Raw genomic sequence first — 15,230 nt, 5'->3', positions numbered from 1 at the left:
ATTCATGCAGGAGCAAGGATCCAGAAATTGTCCCCTAAACCACACTAATGATACAGACATGGAAGTCATTCTGAAAAGAATTGTTCTATATAACGGATACAGTGTCCAGCATGAGCAGGAAGGGTCAGGAGGTGTCCAACAGAATTCAAATACGATGAAGCTAATAGAGTTTTTAGTAAAACACATCTTATGCAAACCATACTCAAAACTGGGAATTATCCTTGTCTTCTGGTAATCTGGCTGAATGGAATAATTTCTGTAGTGTTCCAGAAATTTTTTAAAAATGCGACAGTGAGAAACACCTCTGACCTGCAATTTACACATACAGGCTTTAAAAATTCCATACAGAGTTTTTGTATTTAGTCTATCGCACTTTCTTCAAAAAACCCTGTAAGCCTAAGATCTGCAGACTGGGAATCACGCTGGAGGTCTCTGCAGAGGTCTGTTTTCTAACAATACAACATATGGAGCTTCGCTTGCACCGCATCTCTGTGGTATTCAAATGCCTTTAGATTTCAGGAAACCCAGTCTTGCAGGAAGCAGCATTTCATTATGCACTTTTTGACCAAGCAGCAAAATACAATTCTATATAAAGAAAGTATTTATTTTTCCAAAGATGAAGTATTTAGCCACCTAAAATAAAGTAGTTTACACTCCTTCCCAGCACTTCCTCTAACTTACCAGTAATGTCAGCGTGCATCTGTACGAAGAGAGGGTTCTTGCTCAGCCCACCGCACAGAAAGAGGGTGTTGATGTGATGCCCTGCAGCCTGCATAGTTTCCAAAATATGTCTTGTTCCTAACTTCAAAAAGGGGAGGAAAAAAACCAAAAATAAGCACAGGAGAGCAGGCACAGGAACAGATCTGAAAGCACAGTTTGCTAAAAAGAATGATACTACTACTGCCCCTACCAGTAACCTCAGGGCTGGGGAAATGGGCCGTGGGGGTATGGCCTCTGCTTAGCTTCCAGCCAGTAACAGGCATTGGAATCAAGAACTGGAAAAATCAAGCAGATGGCAGAAAGAATTGGGAAGTCCACGGGCACAGCACACTGCAGTAAGCATCCCTGCGCTGGCTGGAGAAGTGAGACGTACCAGTACACAGTAACATGGGGAAATGGGGTTTATGGGGCAATATCAATGAGGGTGAAGACAGGGATTGTGAGAAGACACAGAAATGGGCACCAGGAAAAAGTGACGGCAGTGATAAGCAGCTGTTTGTGACCAAGTGCAGCAGAGGACAGAAAGCATTTCCAGATCCAGAATGAAAACCTACATGGCAAAGACAGCCCCAGCAAAAACTTCTATTGGCTTTGTATAACAGCATCTGAGATGACTCGCGTGAAAGATTTCAACTCTGAAGCCAAATAGCGAAAGAGAACAAAAAAAAAAGAGCAAAGAAAACCCTGCATTTTCTACCTTTTCAGCAAAAGCAAAGACAGCCCCAGCAAAAACTTCTATTGGCTTTGTATAACAGCATCTGAGATGACTCGCGTAAGAGATTAAAACTCTGAAGCCAAACAGTGAAAGAGAACAAAAAAAGGAGCAAAGAAAACCCTGAATTTTCTACCTTCTCAGCAAAAAGGAAAACCTGAAGAATTTCGTATTGGCTTGACTATTTCTCTTGGCCTTTGCCCTATGCAAAATAAAATGTTCCATTTCATGCCTGGATTAATTGAAGCATCTAAAAAATAGGCATATTTTTAAACTTTTCAGTTACAGTCTCCATTCTGAGAAACTCAAATTAGAACAGCTCAGTGTTCTGCTTCACGAATGAGGAAAGCAAATGCTTTGCCATTTTAAAAAAACCTTTTCTCTTTTTGTTTTTCTTTGCTTGCCTCCAACCTCCCACTGAAGTCAACCTTCTCCCTCTTTCCTCCTGGAAGAACATTTTCCATTTCTTTGACAAACTATTTGTCCGGAAATAATTCACAGCTCTTTATACTACTTTGGACATTAATTTTGAAGCTCAGAACTTGACAAAATGCCAAACTCCAGCCAAAATTTGGCCCAAACTGACTCTTTGTAGGTAGATTCCCCCCAAAACACAATCCGGCCGAGGTTTTCACAAACCGTCGTTGAAGTTTTCTCTATGCTATGCAGCGAGTTCAGTAAGAGGTCTGCAGCCTGCAAAACACCTCTCTTCAAGTAAAAGCTACTGAAAAGCGAAGCTAGCAGAGTTTCATCAGCCTGGAGACGTTGGCTGTGAGTGACTGGCACCGCTCTGGATAGACCTTCAAACGTCTTTTGGTTTTTCAGGCAAGCGGTTATGAGGAACTTCAGCAGCTGCCCCACCGGCTGACTAAATCCATCGCTTCCCTATTGACACAGAGGGCTGATTTCCAAATCACACAGCCACAATTTTAATTATGGAAAAATAAACTGCTCTAAAAGGAGTCTGTCTCCTCAGAACGGGCTTGACGGCCACAATTATATCCCTGATCATGTTCCCATCAGTCTAACTGTTGCATCGCATTTTGCGATGAATAGTTAAAAGGATATTCTCTTTCACTACTTGTGAAATTCAAATTTATTAACAACTTCGCTCACAACGTACGCGCGTCAAAGACCCTGTGAAAGAACATGCTGTGAAAATTATTTTGTGTTTACCTGCCTGGAAAATTGTATTCACATAGCAGTTTAAATTAAAACCAGACTTATTTCACTGGGGGGGGCGGGGGGAGAACTAATTTAATCCTGGATTGGAGAAAATGCAAATTGAGGGGCTTCAAATGCAAATTTTTTATAAAAAGAAAAAAAACAGGCTCCTGCTGCAAAGAAAACTAGAGATTAACATTCTGTGGGCAGGCCTACACTTTCTACAAGATTTTTCCTTATGCTTGAAGTCTGTCTTGCATCCCCTGAAGCCAGCGAACGGTACAGGATTGGGGCCGTCCTGAACAAGGACCGTTTCCTCCAACAAACATGAAGCTAAAATTGGGAGTGATGGAGTATGGGAGGAAAATTACATTTCCTAGGCATCACATTAGCAGTTAGTAAATATATCAAGTCAAACCCAAGTCTACTCTTTCTATTTTTAGTTATTGTTTCAAAAGTGTTTTAAAAAATATTAATTTCCATTAACATACAATGAAAACTATGGTATAGCCTTTTTATATTAGTGCAATTAGCTATCACAAAGATATGCAGACACTGAATTTAGCATTCAACGTGGTATTTGCATCTTACAATAAAATCTGAGTTGTATCATATAATGAGATAATAGGTGACTTTCCCAGGATTTCCAGCAGTGAACATTTCCACTTCGTTAGCACGGTATAATGACGGAGCACCTGTTCCATACTGGAAAGTTTCTTTCAGGGAGCAGTATCAGTCGCTGGCATTGTTCAAACTCCTAGACAGTCTTATTTAAATGGTGGGATTATACTGAAGCATCAGGTATAACCAAGCTACATTCATCTTAAAAAGGATCAAAACTCACAACAATGAATTCCAGGCTGGGGCTAAATTCATGTTATTTGCTGAAGAGGGAGGGTTAACACATAAAATGTACAATTCACAGTAAATTTACAGCAGCCGCCCACCCTCTATCTCCCAGATGGCTGACCCAGCCTAGCAAAGTTGTTGTTTAACCAGTAGAGGAGTTTGGAAGTTTTCCAACTGAACAGAGTTTTGTCAGGAAAACTCCCCAATTCATCAAACTGTTAATGTTTTGCAAAAACACCTCAAGTTCAACAAACTTTAAAAAAAAAAAAAAATCACCAAAAGGATGTCAAAGGGATGCCCATTTCAGTCACCAGAGGCTGGGGATAGCACGGCCCATTGAAACTACTCTGTGCCAGGGTTTCAAAACAACTGCTTTGACCCAGGTTTTCACTTCAAAACAGAACTTCTTGTGAACTGGAAATCCTGGGTTCCAGAGAAAATCAGGGCAGAAACAAAAGCATCCCAGTAAAATTTCCCATCTCTGCATGTCAGCAAACACCAGGGACATTTTCATAAAGACGGTCCCTTTTACAGAAACAGCCGGGGGTCGGAAATGCCCTTGCAGCAGGGAAACGGAGGGAGGAATGAGATCTGGTCTGTCCATCTGCAGCGTTATGGACCAAGTGGCAGACCCACTCCGACTCGCTGTGGTGCGGAGTTCTGACTCATCTGACGGGCAAGCAGGGGAAATCCATGGATTTAGGAACGATCTGAAGCTGAGGAATTTTTAGGGGAGCTCAAGTTCCTTCATACAACTGCCAAAGCCCTTTTTTTCCACACTCTCAGCTTCCCTCTGGACAGCCCGTGACGTTAACAGTGCCCATATAATATCAGCCTCTTTCTGCACATCTGCACTACAGGCAAAAGCTCCATTTACAGAATTGCCATAAGGAGGTAACTTTTTAGGGCAACGTTTTCTCCACAGTCTAACGATTATCCTACAGTAGGGAGCAGGTAGGGAGCAGTCACCAACGTGGGTAAACAATACCTTGCTCCTTTAAGAAGCCCATTAAGTAAATTCATCTATTATTAGAAATCTGTTTAGCAGAAGGGAATGATCAGTCTGCCACAGAACATGAGACAACTCATTTATTCTCTTATGCACTTAAAATGGCTTACAGCAATGGCTTGAATCGTGGCCAAGTAGATAAGGGCAAGTTCATCCAGACCCCGAGACAGCGTTAGTCCAACAACCTGTGCAAAGATCAAAAAGAAAACATACACATCCAGTCAAAGTAAAAACTCTGTTCTTTTCTGTGGTTTCTTGTTGTAACAAGTTTCAAGTGCTAATTCTAAGCCCTACTTTTGTGAGCTGTGCACATAACGATATGTTAAACATGTTACTCCTGATCTGGGGAAGAAGCACATAAATTGCTCTTGCCCTTGCAAAGGAATAAAGAACAAACAGCATATTGTATGGGATTAGAGATAGATTAACTCTGACAGTTTTATGCTATGACTCAGATATTGCTCGTGAATGTATTTAATGTAATAATATGAAAATGCTATTACATAAAAATAACTTTTTAAGAGCCTTTGTCCCCCTCCCTTCCAAGTACCCTAACACTGAAACACAATTAATAATTAAAGACTATCTCTTAACCTCCGTTACTCTGGCATAAATCAGTACTGCACTGTACTTACTCTGGGTTAATATCTGCATAGGCAAGGCCTGAATGCAGCCATAATTGTGCAGAAAAACTGGTATTACCAGTACCTGCACACAGCCATCATACTACGGAAATTCTGATTCTGCTGCAGCAGAGAATTCTTTCATTAAATAATACAGGTATAATTAGCAGCCCAAAATATAGAAACCATCTATTTTTTTTTTTTAATGTTTCCCTTGTTTGTGGTTTAAAACGTACTGCAGTGCTTACGCCTACCCTTTCCTATCTCAACCTCAAATAGAGCAGATTTTGGTGCTGGTGAGTAGCTTGAGGTGCTCGCTTCACAATATGCCATTCTGAAGTGCTTTTTTGCATTGATCACCAGGTAATTATGATATTCTTCGGCTACAGCTCTGCACAGCTTGTGACCTAGCAGACCTACCACCACGAAGTTCAGTGGAGAGAAACAACCAAATACTAAAGATGGGCTGAAAATCTCCCCAGCTGAGGTGCTCTGGTGAGCTTCCAAACACTGCTCTTTCTGGTCTGCAATGCTCTCAAAATTTCTTTGTACAGAACAATATTTCAATCCTTTTAAGTTCCAAAAGTAGCAATTTTAAAACCACAAGCCAGAATCAGATCGGTTTACCTTTGAACAAAGATGTATGAAGCACCATGGTTGCATATTTCCAGTCATGAGAGCGTCTATGCCCATTTTTAACAAGAAGCAGAGGAGCTTTTCAGTTTGTGTTGAAATTTACTCTAATACAGCACATTTACTGAACATTTACCTGTCTAAATCAAGCAATCCCTCCTCAGAATATTTAATTCCTTTCCCAGATAGGCATAGTCAAATTTATGCTGAAATTCATTGCAAGAGATCAGCAAAATTTGGTAGACAGGTGAGTTAACAACAGCAAGCGCTGCTAGTCACTGCTCTGAAATGTGGTTCCTGGGAAAGACACTGGGACACACACGCCACTCCTCATATTTTTAGAAAACAAATGTGGCTGTAGTGATATCTCAACTACAGCCATCTCTGATTTTCTTACTGGAACATTAGCACACCCCAAAATGCAGCAAGAAACACAAATCCTACGGGATAGTTCAAATAGCTAAGGAGGAGTATGCTCAAAATTGGAAAAAAAAAAGCTCCTTGCAAGATTTTTTCTTTTTTTTTCTTTTTTTTTTTTTTTTTACCCTGTATTGACCTTTTTGCAAAGACAGGCTGTTTCTTACCATGCCCTTTAGTGTCAGATCTGTTAAGGGAGATCTGTTACCATGGAAATCTGGCCAAACATGTAAATCAACAGTGAGGAAACCCACAGGCAAAGATTTCTTAATCAGATCCAGGTGACTGTTCAAGTATGTATATATACTGTGAGCACTGGAAGAAAAACAAGTTGGAAAAAGAGCGGGGGAGGTTATTCATCAAACATAAAACATTTGCACTACCATCAAATGCAGAAAACCCATCAAAGAATGCCAAATCCCAAATTTAAAACACAGGGGGAGAAAGGCAGGACCACCAAGCCCACGGCATTGCAGGGGGTGGGCAGCGGGGATGTCTCCCTGCACCTCGGTCCAACAGACCATCTGAATTCCTCAGGCTCACAGGATGAGGGGAAATAAGGGCAGTTTGTGATCCTGACTTTGTACACTGGCTCCTATGGGTCCCAGGATGAGCCAGAGCTGTTTGATATGCTGGGGGCTGATGATGGTTTTCTCTAACAGAAAGGTGCTGACACTGTGAAAGAGCAAGTAAAGGACAGAAAGCTGAGAGAGAGGAATAAGGAGGATTCCAGACAGAAATGAAAACCAAATTCCTTTACAAATGTTTAAAAATGTCTGATTAATCAATAGCCCTGAACTCGCAGCTTTCCTTTTTTAACCCGTAACTATTTCAGCGTGTGTTATGGTTAAAATGCAGCACTATGGGTGGAGGAGAGAAAGCAAGTGGCTCCTATTTTAGGGAGGAGCCGAACATGGGCCTAAATATGATTGTATCTAAGTTCAGACACTACACCCAACCCCTCAATATCCAACAGACTTTTTCCTGGACCAAGAGTAATCTTAGGACTAACAGTGAATTCTTCAGTGCTTTGGCTTGCAACGACTCCAGTGACATTCCATTTAAAAAATGTTGCAATTATGCTCCAAATATTTTTCCAAACACTCATACTATCATAAACAGATTCCTATATATTTTTCAACTCCTCGGAAATCTCCAAGTGGGGCATTTAATTCTAGACATGTGGGTCAATAATAGCATCTAACCTTAATTACAATTGATTAGTCATTGTCTCATCCACTGTAGACCCAAACAGCGATATTCATTTAGCCTCTACATGTATATTCAATCACACACTAATGAGATCCCTAAGGGAATTTGGCATATGCTTTACTAGTTTGACTTCTGACCTGCTAGCAGCTGTATATTTATACTTTGCATTCAACCATTCAGCTGCATGTTTTTTCAATTATACCTTGCCATGTGCATGCTATCAGAGGATATCATTCAAAATGAAATGCACTTGGAAGACATTAAAATAACTAATTCACATCATTATTCACATATTTTAAAATGTACTTTATGTGTCTTCCTGGACCTGAATTATGATAATTTTGAGGTCACAATCATTTTTTTCCCCCTTGTTGTAAAAGTGGCCCTGTTTTCTACATCCCTACGGACTGCACTATAAGGAGTATATGCTAAGGACAAAGCCATTTTATTTCCAGTCTAAACCATGGCTTGACTGCTGGGACGGAAAAGAAAGGAAAGCTTTACTCAACCACAGACCTACCAGACATCCCAGCTTCTATCTGATCTCCATCCTGCTTGATTACTCTCACAAGGATTAGCCATTCGTGCAGCTCTGACAGAACACAAGGACTGTACAGAAGAAGCTGAAGCTCAGGCAAATCTGCATATAACCCACATAACCTTGGAATTACACTTTTTTCCCCTCACCTTTTACTTTTTTTTTTTTTTTTTTAATTAATACACATATAGACATGGGTTCAAGGCACTACATTTGCACTGAGGGACTGGCAGAATCCTTCAAACACTTGCCAGTTCCAGTTTCTACCACGCTTGTGTTGTACACAGTTTTACACCATTAGCTCCCTGGAGCTTCTCCTATTCAGTTCTGTGAGAAGGTGTCAGTAGCAGCTGGATTTGACTTGCCCAGTCGAGCACAAGCTATTGCTATTAAAAATGAGCTATGTTGAAAGTGCAGAATAGGAAATCAGTGCCAGGGTTATGTTCATATTTGGGACACAGCTTCAGAAAGCAACAAGAGGTTGGTATTCAATCTATTCAGGAATCCTGGCAGATGCTAGCAGGTATCTTTCAGAAAAAATAAATCTAAACATTTTAGATTTCTAAATCTAAAAAAAAGGGGCTGTAAAACATCTTGAGGTATAGAGAACTGCCAAACAGAGTTGTTATATTCTGCTTGAAAGATCCCAGAATTGCTGATAGATGCTGTGTGTGTAACTTCAAGGCATTTTTTCAGGATGCATCTCTTTAGATGGGGAAATGGCATTGAGAAGTGCAGGAAAGGAAATTCTGTCCTCAAGCACAGCGCTTCACGAAGCGCCAAAGGGCATGTAATCTTTGCTGTCAAACAGTTGGACATTCTTTTCCTCCAGAAGATTAGGAACTACGATTCCAGGAAACAGAGGTATTTAAACTTTTAAACTTTAAAGCATAAATGATCATATTATTTCTTTTATTTTATTTCCTACTCCAGCCTACCTCTACAGGATTTAACATATCAGCGATGGCTAGATGTCAGACCTACACAATGTATAGGTTGAAGAGCAAAAGGCCTATATACACAGCAGTTTCTGCAACTGCATGAAAAAAAACCAAGTCTTGTTGCTGACAGAGAATACCAATTAGTTAGACCAAATGCTAAATTTACAGCTGTCCAGAAAATCCTCGTGTAATTCAACCCTCTCCACTTCCAGTAAAAGCAGGGAAAAGAGAACATCGGAATAGTACTGGGAGGATTTCACAAGACTGGTCTTCAGCACAAGCGGTCAGTGGGAGCTGGTTTCTGGCAAGTCTGTCTAAGCCACTCGTGTCCAAACAAGTTACCACAAGTTACTGAAACAGCGATAAATGCAGCCTGCAAACTCCTGGTACAGGCAAAGGAACAGAAGTCTGCAGAGTGAAGCTTCTGAGATCAGCTGCTCAGCAGGCAGTTTGCCACTGCCGAACCTACGCATGAGCGGCGCTGGGAGCCTGGGAGAAAGGAAAGACAGGCTTAGGGAGGTAAGAGCAAGTAAGAAGCACAGATTTGTGACCTCAGATGTTAGTTTTTAATCATCCAGGCATGCACGTGGTTTTTGTCACTACACAACCAGCCTCACTCTTCACAGTGTTGCACCTAGCATGGCAAGTAAAGGTGATATGCAATTGCACACCTAAATATGGAATTCTCACTTTGTTTTCTTTCGATGACAATTTGCAATGGCTGAATAGATAAATTCCTATGCCCACACACAGACTATACAAAATATAATAAACCAGATTCTCTGAAATACTCTGTTGAGTTTTCCAGGCAAATAATTTAGCATTGGCACCAACAATCCCCCAAAACAAGACTCTGTGTTCATGTTAACTATATGACTTCATGTACATAAAGACATAACCCAAAGTTTGGGCCAACACTGTTCAGTGAAGAAGTGCCTTGCAGCTGCTACGAGTCCCTGTGGTACGGCTGAAGCTCGTGCTCCAAATGAAATGAGAGAAATGAAGAAATAAGGAGAAAAAATCAGTTCAAATTGCAAAGTTCCTGATTTTTGTTTGTTTAAATTAAATTCTTTAATGAATATTTGAGAAGGACAGGGAGAAAGGGGATAGAGGGAATTAATAAGAGTCTTGTTTACTGAATTTATAGCTATCTAAACATTTCATTAGGAGAGTAAGATCTGGAAAGCATTATAAAAATGCCATTGAGCCAATTAAGTTTATAAAATATTATCATCCTTTTAGTAAAATATTATAGCCCTTTTTAGCATTGCTATCCTCCACAGCTTTACTAACTGCAGGAGCCTCAAATCCAAAGTTACAGCACCACACACTCAGATATCACTGAGTTCGATCCCTGATATCCTGTATTTAGTGTCCTACTGACATCACAACCCAAGCGTTTCGCACTACGGAAATCGCTGGGGTCAGTCAGTTCAGTATCAGACCTACTACAGTCCAGCAGGCCACTGTATACTCATTTTTCCAACATACACAAAAAAAAAGGCTTATCCTGGTATTACAGACTACACTAATTGTTTTTCTTATGCTTGTGTTTCATGTGGGAGCACCGGAAAAATGGCCTGGAAGCCAGAATTTTGGAAAAAAAAACCCAGATCAATCCTTATTCCAAACATACACAGATGCATTTATTTCCTGGTTTCCTTTTTGAAAGAACTACAGAGAGAATTCTAGGAAGCATGAATCTATTTAATATTGAATGAAGTCCAGTGTATTTCTGGGAATCCTGGTCAAGTTCTTAACAAACAAGTAATGACATTGGGCACTACAAAGCATGGAAGGGTCATCTAGAGAAACCAGGTAGCTTTATCCACCCCCAGGGAGGACTGAAAATAACCACATAACACCACGTGCTTAGTGTGTCTGTCAGGACTGACTCTTGTCTTCTAGGCCAGAATGATGAACTGAAGAGAAAATGCCAAGTTTATTGGGTTTTTTTCTTTAATGCAAGGAGGAAAAAGAAATTTAGAGAGAACCAAAATTTCATCCAATGTGCCTAACTGTTCAGCTAAGATCACTCTGGGAGTGACATGAACAGTCTTAAAAGGAATCCAAGCCGAAATAGGTTGAGAAAGTCCAGATCTGACAGAAGTGTCGGGCTGTCTTCATCCACTTCTAAAGCAGACCAAGCTAAAATTCCACATCACACACAGCCTCCTGCTCAAGGAATCCTGGAGTTACCTCCAATTCACTCCTACATCTTATGCTTTGTCTGAAAATTCATCCTGGGTTTCTCATTGTGCTGCCATGCAGGAATTTTTCAAAGAGTGAGTACACCTTCCTTTAGATGACTGTGCCAAAAATATTGAATAATATCTTCCTAATTAAGCTATATCTCATCCTTGGAGCTTAATAGTGTCACCTACAAATTAAGATACATCATTAGCCCAGGGCATAAAGGTCCGTTGAACAGGGCTGATGCTATGGTATCAAAAATACCGTGGGCTGGGTATAAAGGAATTTGAAAAGCAGAAAGCTACTATCACCACTTAGATATGCCAAAGGTATCTGAGGGGAGTTTAAAGCTTTCATCTTTGAGCAATCGCCTGGCAAGCCTTTGCAAATACTTCCAACCCACTATCAGACTGTTAGCTCCCCTGATCCAGAGTAAGGAATACAGGGTATCATCAATCTGTAAGGCAGGTGTGTGGTAAAGGGTTGAGAACACTGACCTGGCTGCAGCTTTGGACTGTAATTCTGGGAAGGCGACGTGGCCTCGCACCACATGATCTATCTGAAAAAGAGGAAAGCAACATTTTTGGAACAATTATAACTTAAAAATTTGGTCCCAGAAAAGGGTAATGCAGTATCATAACTTTAAAAAGATAAGAGTTTCTAAATTACTCATGAGGTTCTAGTGAAGCCCAGTGACAAAACTTCCACTGACATTACTGGATTCAGGATTTGCCTTAAAAACAGTAGGAAAAAAACCAAGCCAAGCTGCACCAAAACCAGGCAAAATGCTAAGCATGCACCTCCTCCGTCAGAAGAGCAAGCTGAAAGGATGACTTTTTCCTGTCCAACACTACCTGAGAGCGTGTCCTCTAGTCTCCCCCACTGTCCTGCATGCATACCCTCATCGGGATTCTACCAGGACCATCTTCTTGGCCCGAATCCCTACATCCTTCTTTATCACACTGTTATAATAAAGAGCAAGGTGTGCTGTCATCCTGAGAGATGCTCCATAGATCCTGATAGATGTTCACTGCAGGAACCAAAACGTATACCCTGACAAGCAATTATTGCTATAAAAGAAAATCAATATAGGCTCTGTCTATACTAAATTTATAAATCGTCTGGTCCTTTCACTTCACAGTGGCTACCATTAGTCACAAAACAAAGTATCAGGTAGAAAGAATAACATGGGCTTTTAAGACAATAATTCAGCAGGTTTTGTGGTCTCTTGATAATATTCCATCAGAGGTGACAGTAAAAGCTAAGGAGGCAAAACCAGAGCTACTCAAGAGCACTGAGTATATTTGGCAATACCTACTGGCAGCAAACCACAGTAGGTATTTAGTTTTTAACAACATGAGCCTAGTCCTCAACCAGTGTAGCAAAACATAGAATGAAGGGGACACATCTGAACACAGGAATAAAACTAATGCCCGCCTGTTATTTCTCAGATCTGCATCAAAGACCAAACGTAGACGTGTGCATGCATTGGAAACAAAGCTCCGGCCTCAATTTTGCGATCTTGTGTAATCTCTTCAGAACACAGGAGCAGCTCGTGCATTCAGAAACAAATCTATAAATAAATATCACATGTACTCGTGTGCTATGAAAACACTTCACACAAAAATGTTAGAGAAGTTAAAAAGTTAGATCTTTAAATGCCCTGAATACAAGACATGGCCACGTGAGGATGGCATCTAGAACCCTTTTCTGCTATGCTTTATTTTACAGTTTATAATGATGTCACACCACTTTCGGTCTCTGTTGTGCAGTATCTTTCTTCTTATAAATTCTGAAAAAACAGTGCAAAAGCCCATCTAATAGACAAATAAGCTTTCTCAAAACAAGCCAAGTTCATAATTCTTCATTTAGACTCGATCTGAACCAGTTTTCAAAATCCAACACTTTTTTTGCAGCTGTATCAATAAAAAAATAATTAGAAATTTTTAAAGTGACATGTATCAGTTTTACTTTTAAGAAGTTCAAAAGACTGTTCAAATTTCATGAAAATAATTCAACTTTGGGCACAGATGAAGCAGTGAAAATAATCCCAAAAACATTTGTTTTCAGAAAGCAGGATCTTAAAAAGACCACAGCTTTTAAATCACAAAGATAATGAAAGCAACCTATCCTCCACCCAGCGCACAGACACGGTTTCCTCCTATGGTTCCCTGCGTGTTTTCTGTACAGACAACCTCAAGAAAACCACATGAGATATTCTAAGAATGCTTTAATGGGGCAGCTTCCCCAGTATACCTGACACTACCTAGAGCTGACTTGGGCGATGGGTCCTAACAAGACCACACATTTTTTCCAGCAATGTCTTTAATGACTCAGGAACTTCTTGCTCTCTGGTGCTGGAACAGAAAGGATTTTTTAAATCATCTTTATGAAATGCCCTAAGTCTCATGGTACATTTTAAGTGCAGAACCTCCTTGTGCCAGCCAACAGAAAACACTGACTTGCTGTATCCTCTCTAGAGTTTAGTTAAGTTTCTTCACCGGTTTTGGATCAAGTGCATAGAGACTTCTCCTCTCAAGTGTTCTTACAAAAGAAATGCCCAAGATTTGCCATTTTCCTTTTAAAGTGATGTCACGAGCAATAGTTCAGTTTTACTTCTGGCTGTGGCAGTTACCTATAAAATGGGACACTTCGGTTCTAGCCCCACCTTGACCTGAAAAATTTAAAGCACACACATCCCACCAGTGGCAAGAGCGCTTTAGCAGTAGGTTAAGCATGGCTCAGAGATGGGATGGCAAGCAGAGGCAGACGGAGAGGAAGAGGGATGACTCTCCCACTGAAGCCGTGACAAGGTAGAGAGGAATGTCAGATTCACGTGGCCAAGGAGGGAACACCATAGCTCAACGCTCAGGGTGTGTCTGGGCTTCCCAATCCAGGATTATTTCTGATTCTCGTTCGGTGACTCTTCCATACAGAATGCGTAAATGCAGCGATGCCTAAATCTACTACTTCCTGAACACGTACTCTGGTCACCAGGCTTTTAAAAAGGTGGGTGGTGCTGGGTCTGAGTAAGACAGCAATTACGTCTGCAGTTTGTGAAAGAGCAAAGCCACCTGGACATTTTGTGAGCTTACGGGGGACACCCACAGGGCTGGGCGCACCCCCCGCAGCTTGGCACCTCAGCCACTAAGGTCTTGCTGACATTTTTAGACTCAAGCCTACTCTTTAGTATATCTCGTCTTTCTGTAAACCTGACGTCAGTGTTTTACTTCTGACAGTCTCCCTGTAAACCAGAAAAGTCATTTTTATAGAATCCAGTCTGGTTTTAATTTTTATTGATAAATTAAATTAACGTAATGCAGTTAGACACTTTGCACTCAACAAAAGAACTGAGGTGACAATACATGCAGTATCTATCTAGATGGATAACATGTTAATACATTACTATTCTGTCCACACAACGCATCTTTCATTTATGCCCATCAATGAGCACAACTGTTTCACAAAACACAGTATGTATCATTTTCTTTATGTCAAAGTCTATCTCAGCCTCCTGCCAAAGTAAACAATGAATGCCTTTTCACCTGTCAAATAATAAGAATAATCATCACCATAAAAGGAAGACAACCCCTTAGTGCTCTGCCCCATACATAATCTCCCATCAGTATGCAAATGAGCATTTTCTAAGAGACCCAGCAAGGAGCACTGTTTACTGCTTTCAGCAGCACGGTATCTCCTGTGATCTTACGGAGGAGTCTCAGGGAGTGCTCTGGCCGAACTGACATTGAGGCTATCCCACAGGGCAGCAGTTATGGCAGACATCCCATCCTGGAGCTTGGTTGCGTCTCCAAACACTTACCAGTTTTCCTGTAGCGCTCTGACCTCCCTCATTCAACCACAATCCAGGTACCATTGCAGAGAAATAAGGTCCCCAAACACCTGGCACAAAAATGGGTTTTTCGCTGACCTGGAAAAGCAAGAGAAAGCTCCAGTGAGTCAAACGACTGCCAAAGCAGGTACTTCACAACTGAAGTTTGGCAGTTATCAGGGGCCAATACTGAAAATGATTCCTGCTCCTCCACTGGAGTTACCACCACCACTGTACAGGTAGAGATGCACTCTAAGGAGAGTGTGATGAAATATGTCCCCCATTTGCACCGTTTTCAGGTGACAGGACTGCTGCAGCTACTGGTTGCACGACTCCCCCACCCACTCCCATTTTCAGAACAGCTGGGACTGGCCATGCAGAAAGTGAGAA

At 41.0% G+C, this 15,230-nt stretch overlaps 1 protein-coding gene across 1 annotated transcript in view; it reads right to left on the bottom strand.

Moving 5' to 3' along the window:
• The window catches only part of FGGY (FGGY carbohydrate kinase domain containing), a gene marked incomplete at its 5' end in the record, with an annotated part of 43,849 nt that extends 28,910 nt beyond the window's left edge, over window positions 1-14,939 (bottom strand). The window contains 5 exons of the mRNA XM_010160690.1: window positions 682-802; window positions 4,565-4,639; window positions 6,295-6,442; window positions 11,509-11,570; window positions 14,832-14,939. Coding sequence (XP_010158992.1) covers window positions 682-802; window positions 4,565-4,639; window positions 6,295-6,442; window positions 11,509-11,570; window positions 14,832-14,939 — 514 coding nt within the window. The remainder of the gene's footprint in view (window positions 1-681; window positions 803-4,564; window positions 4,640-6,294; window positions 6,443-11,508; window positions 11,571-14,831) is intronic.
• Between the last annotated feature and the right edge of the window lie 291 nt (window positions 14,940-15,230).

This window comes from Eurypyga helias, unplaced genomic scaffold (genome assembly GCF_000690775.1).
Source record: "Eurypyga helias isolate BGI_N326 unplaced genomic scaffold, ASM69077v1 scaffold14721, whole genome shotgun sequence".
Lineage (NCBI taxonomy): Eukaryota > Metazoa > Chordata > Aves > Eurypygiformes > Eurypygidae > Eurypyga > Eurypyga helias.
The sequence above is the reverse complement of the archived record's forward strand: the minus strand, read 5'-3'. Positions and strand labels throughout refer to the sequence as shown.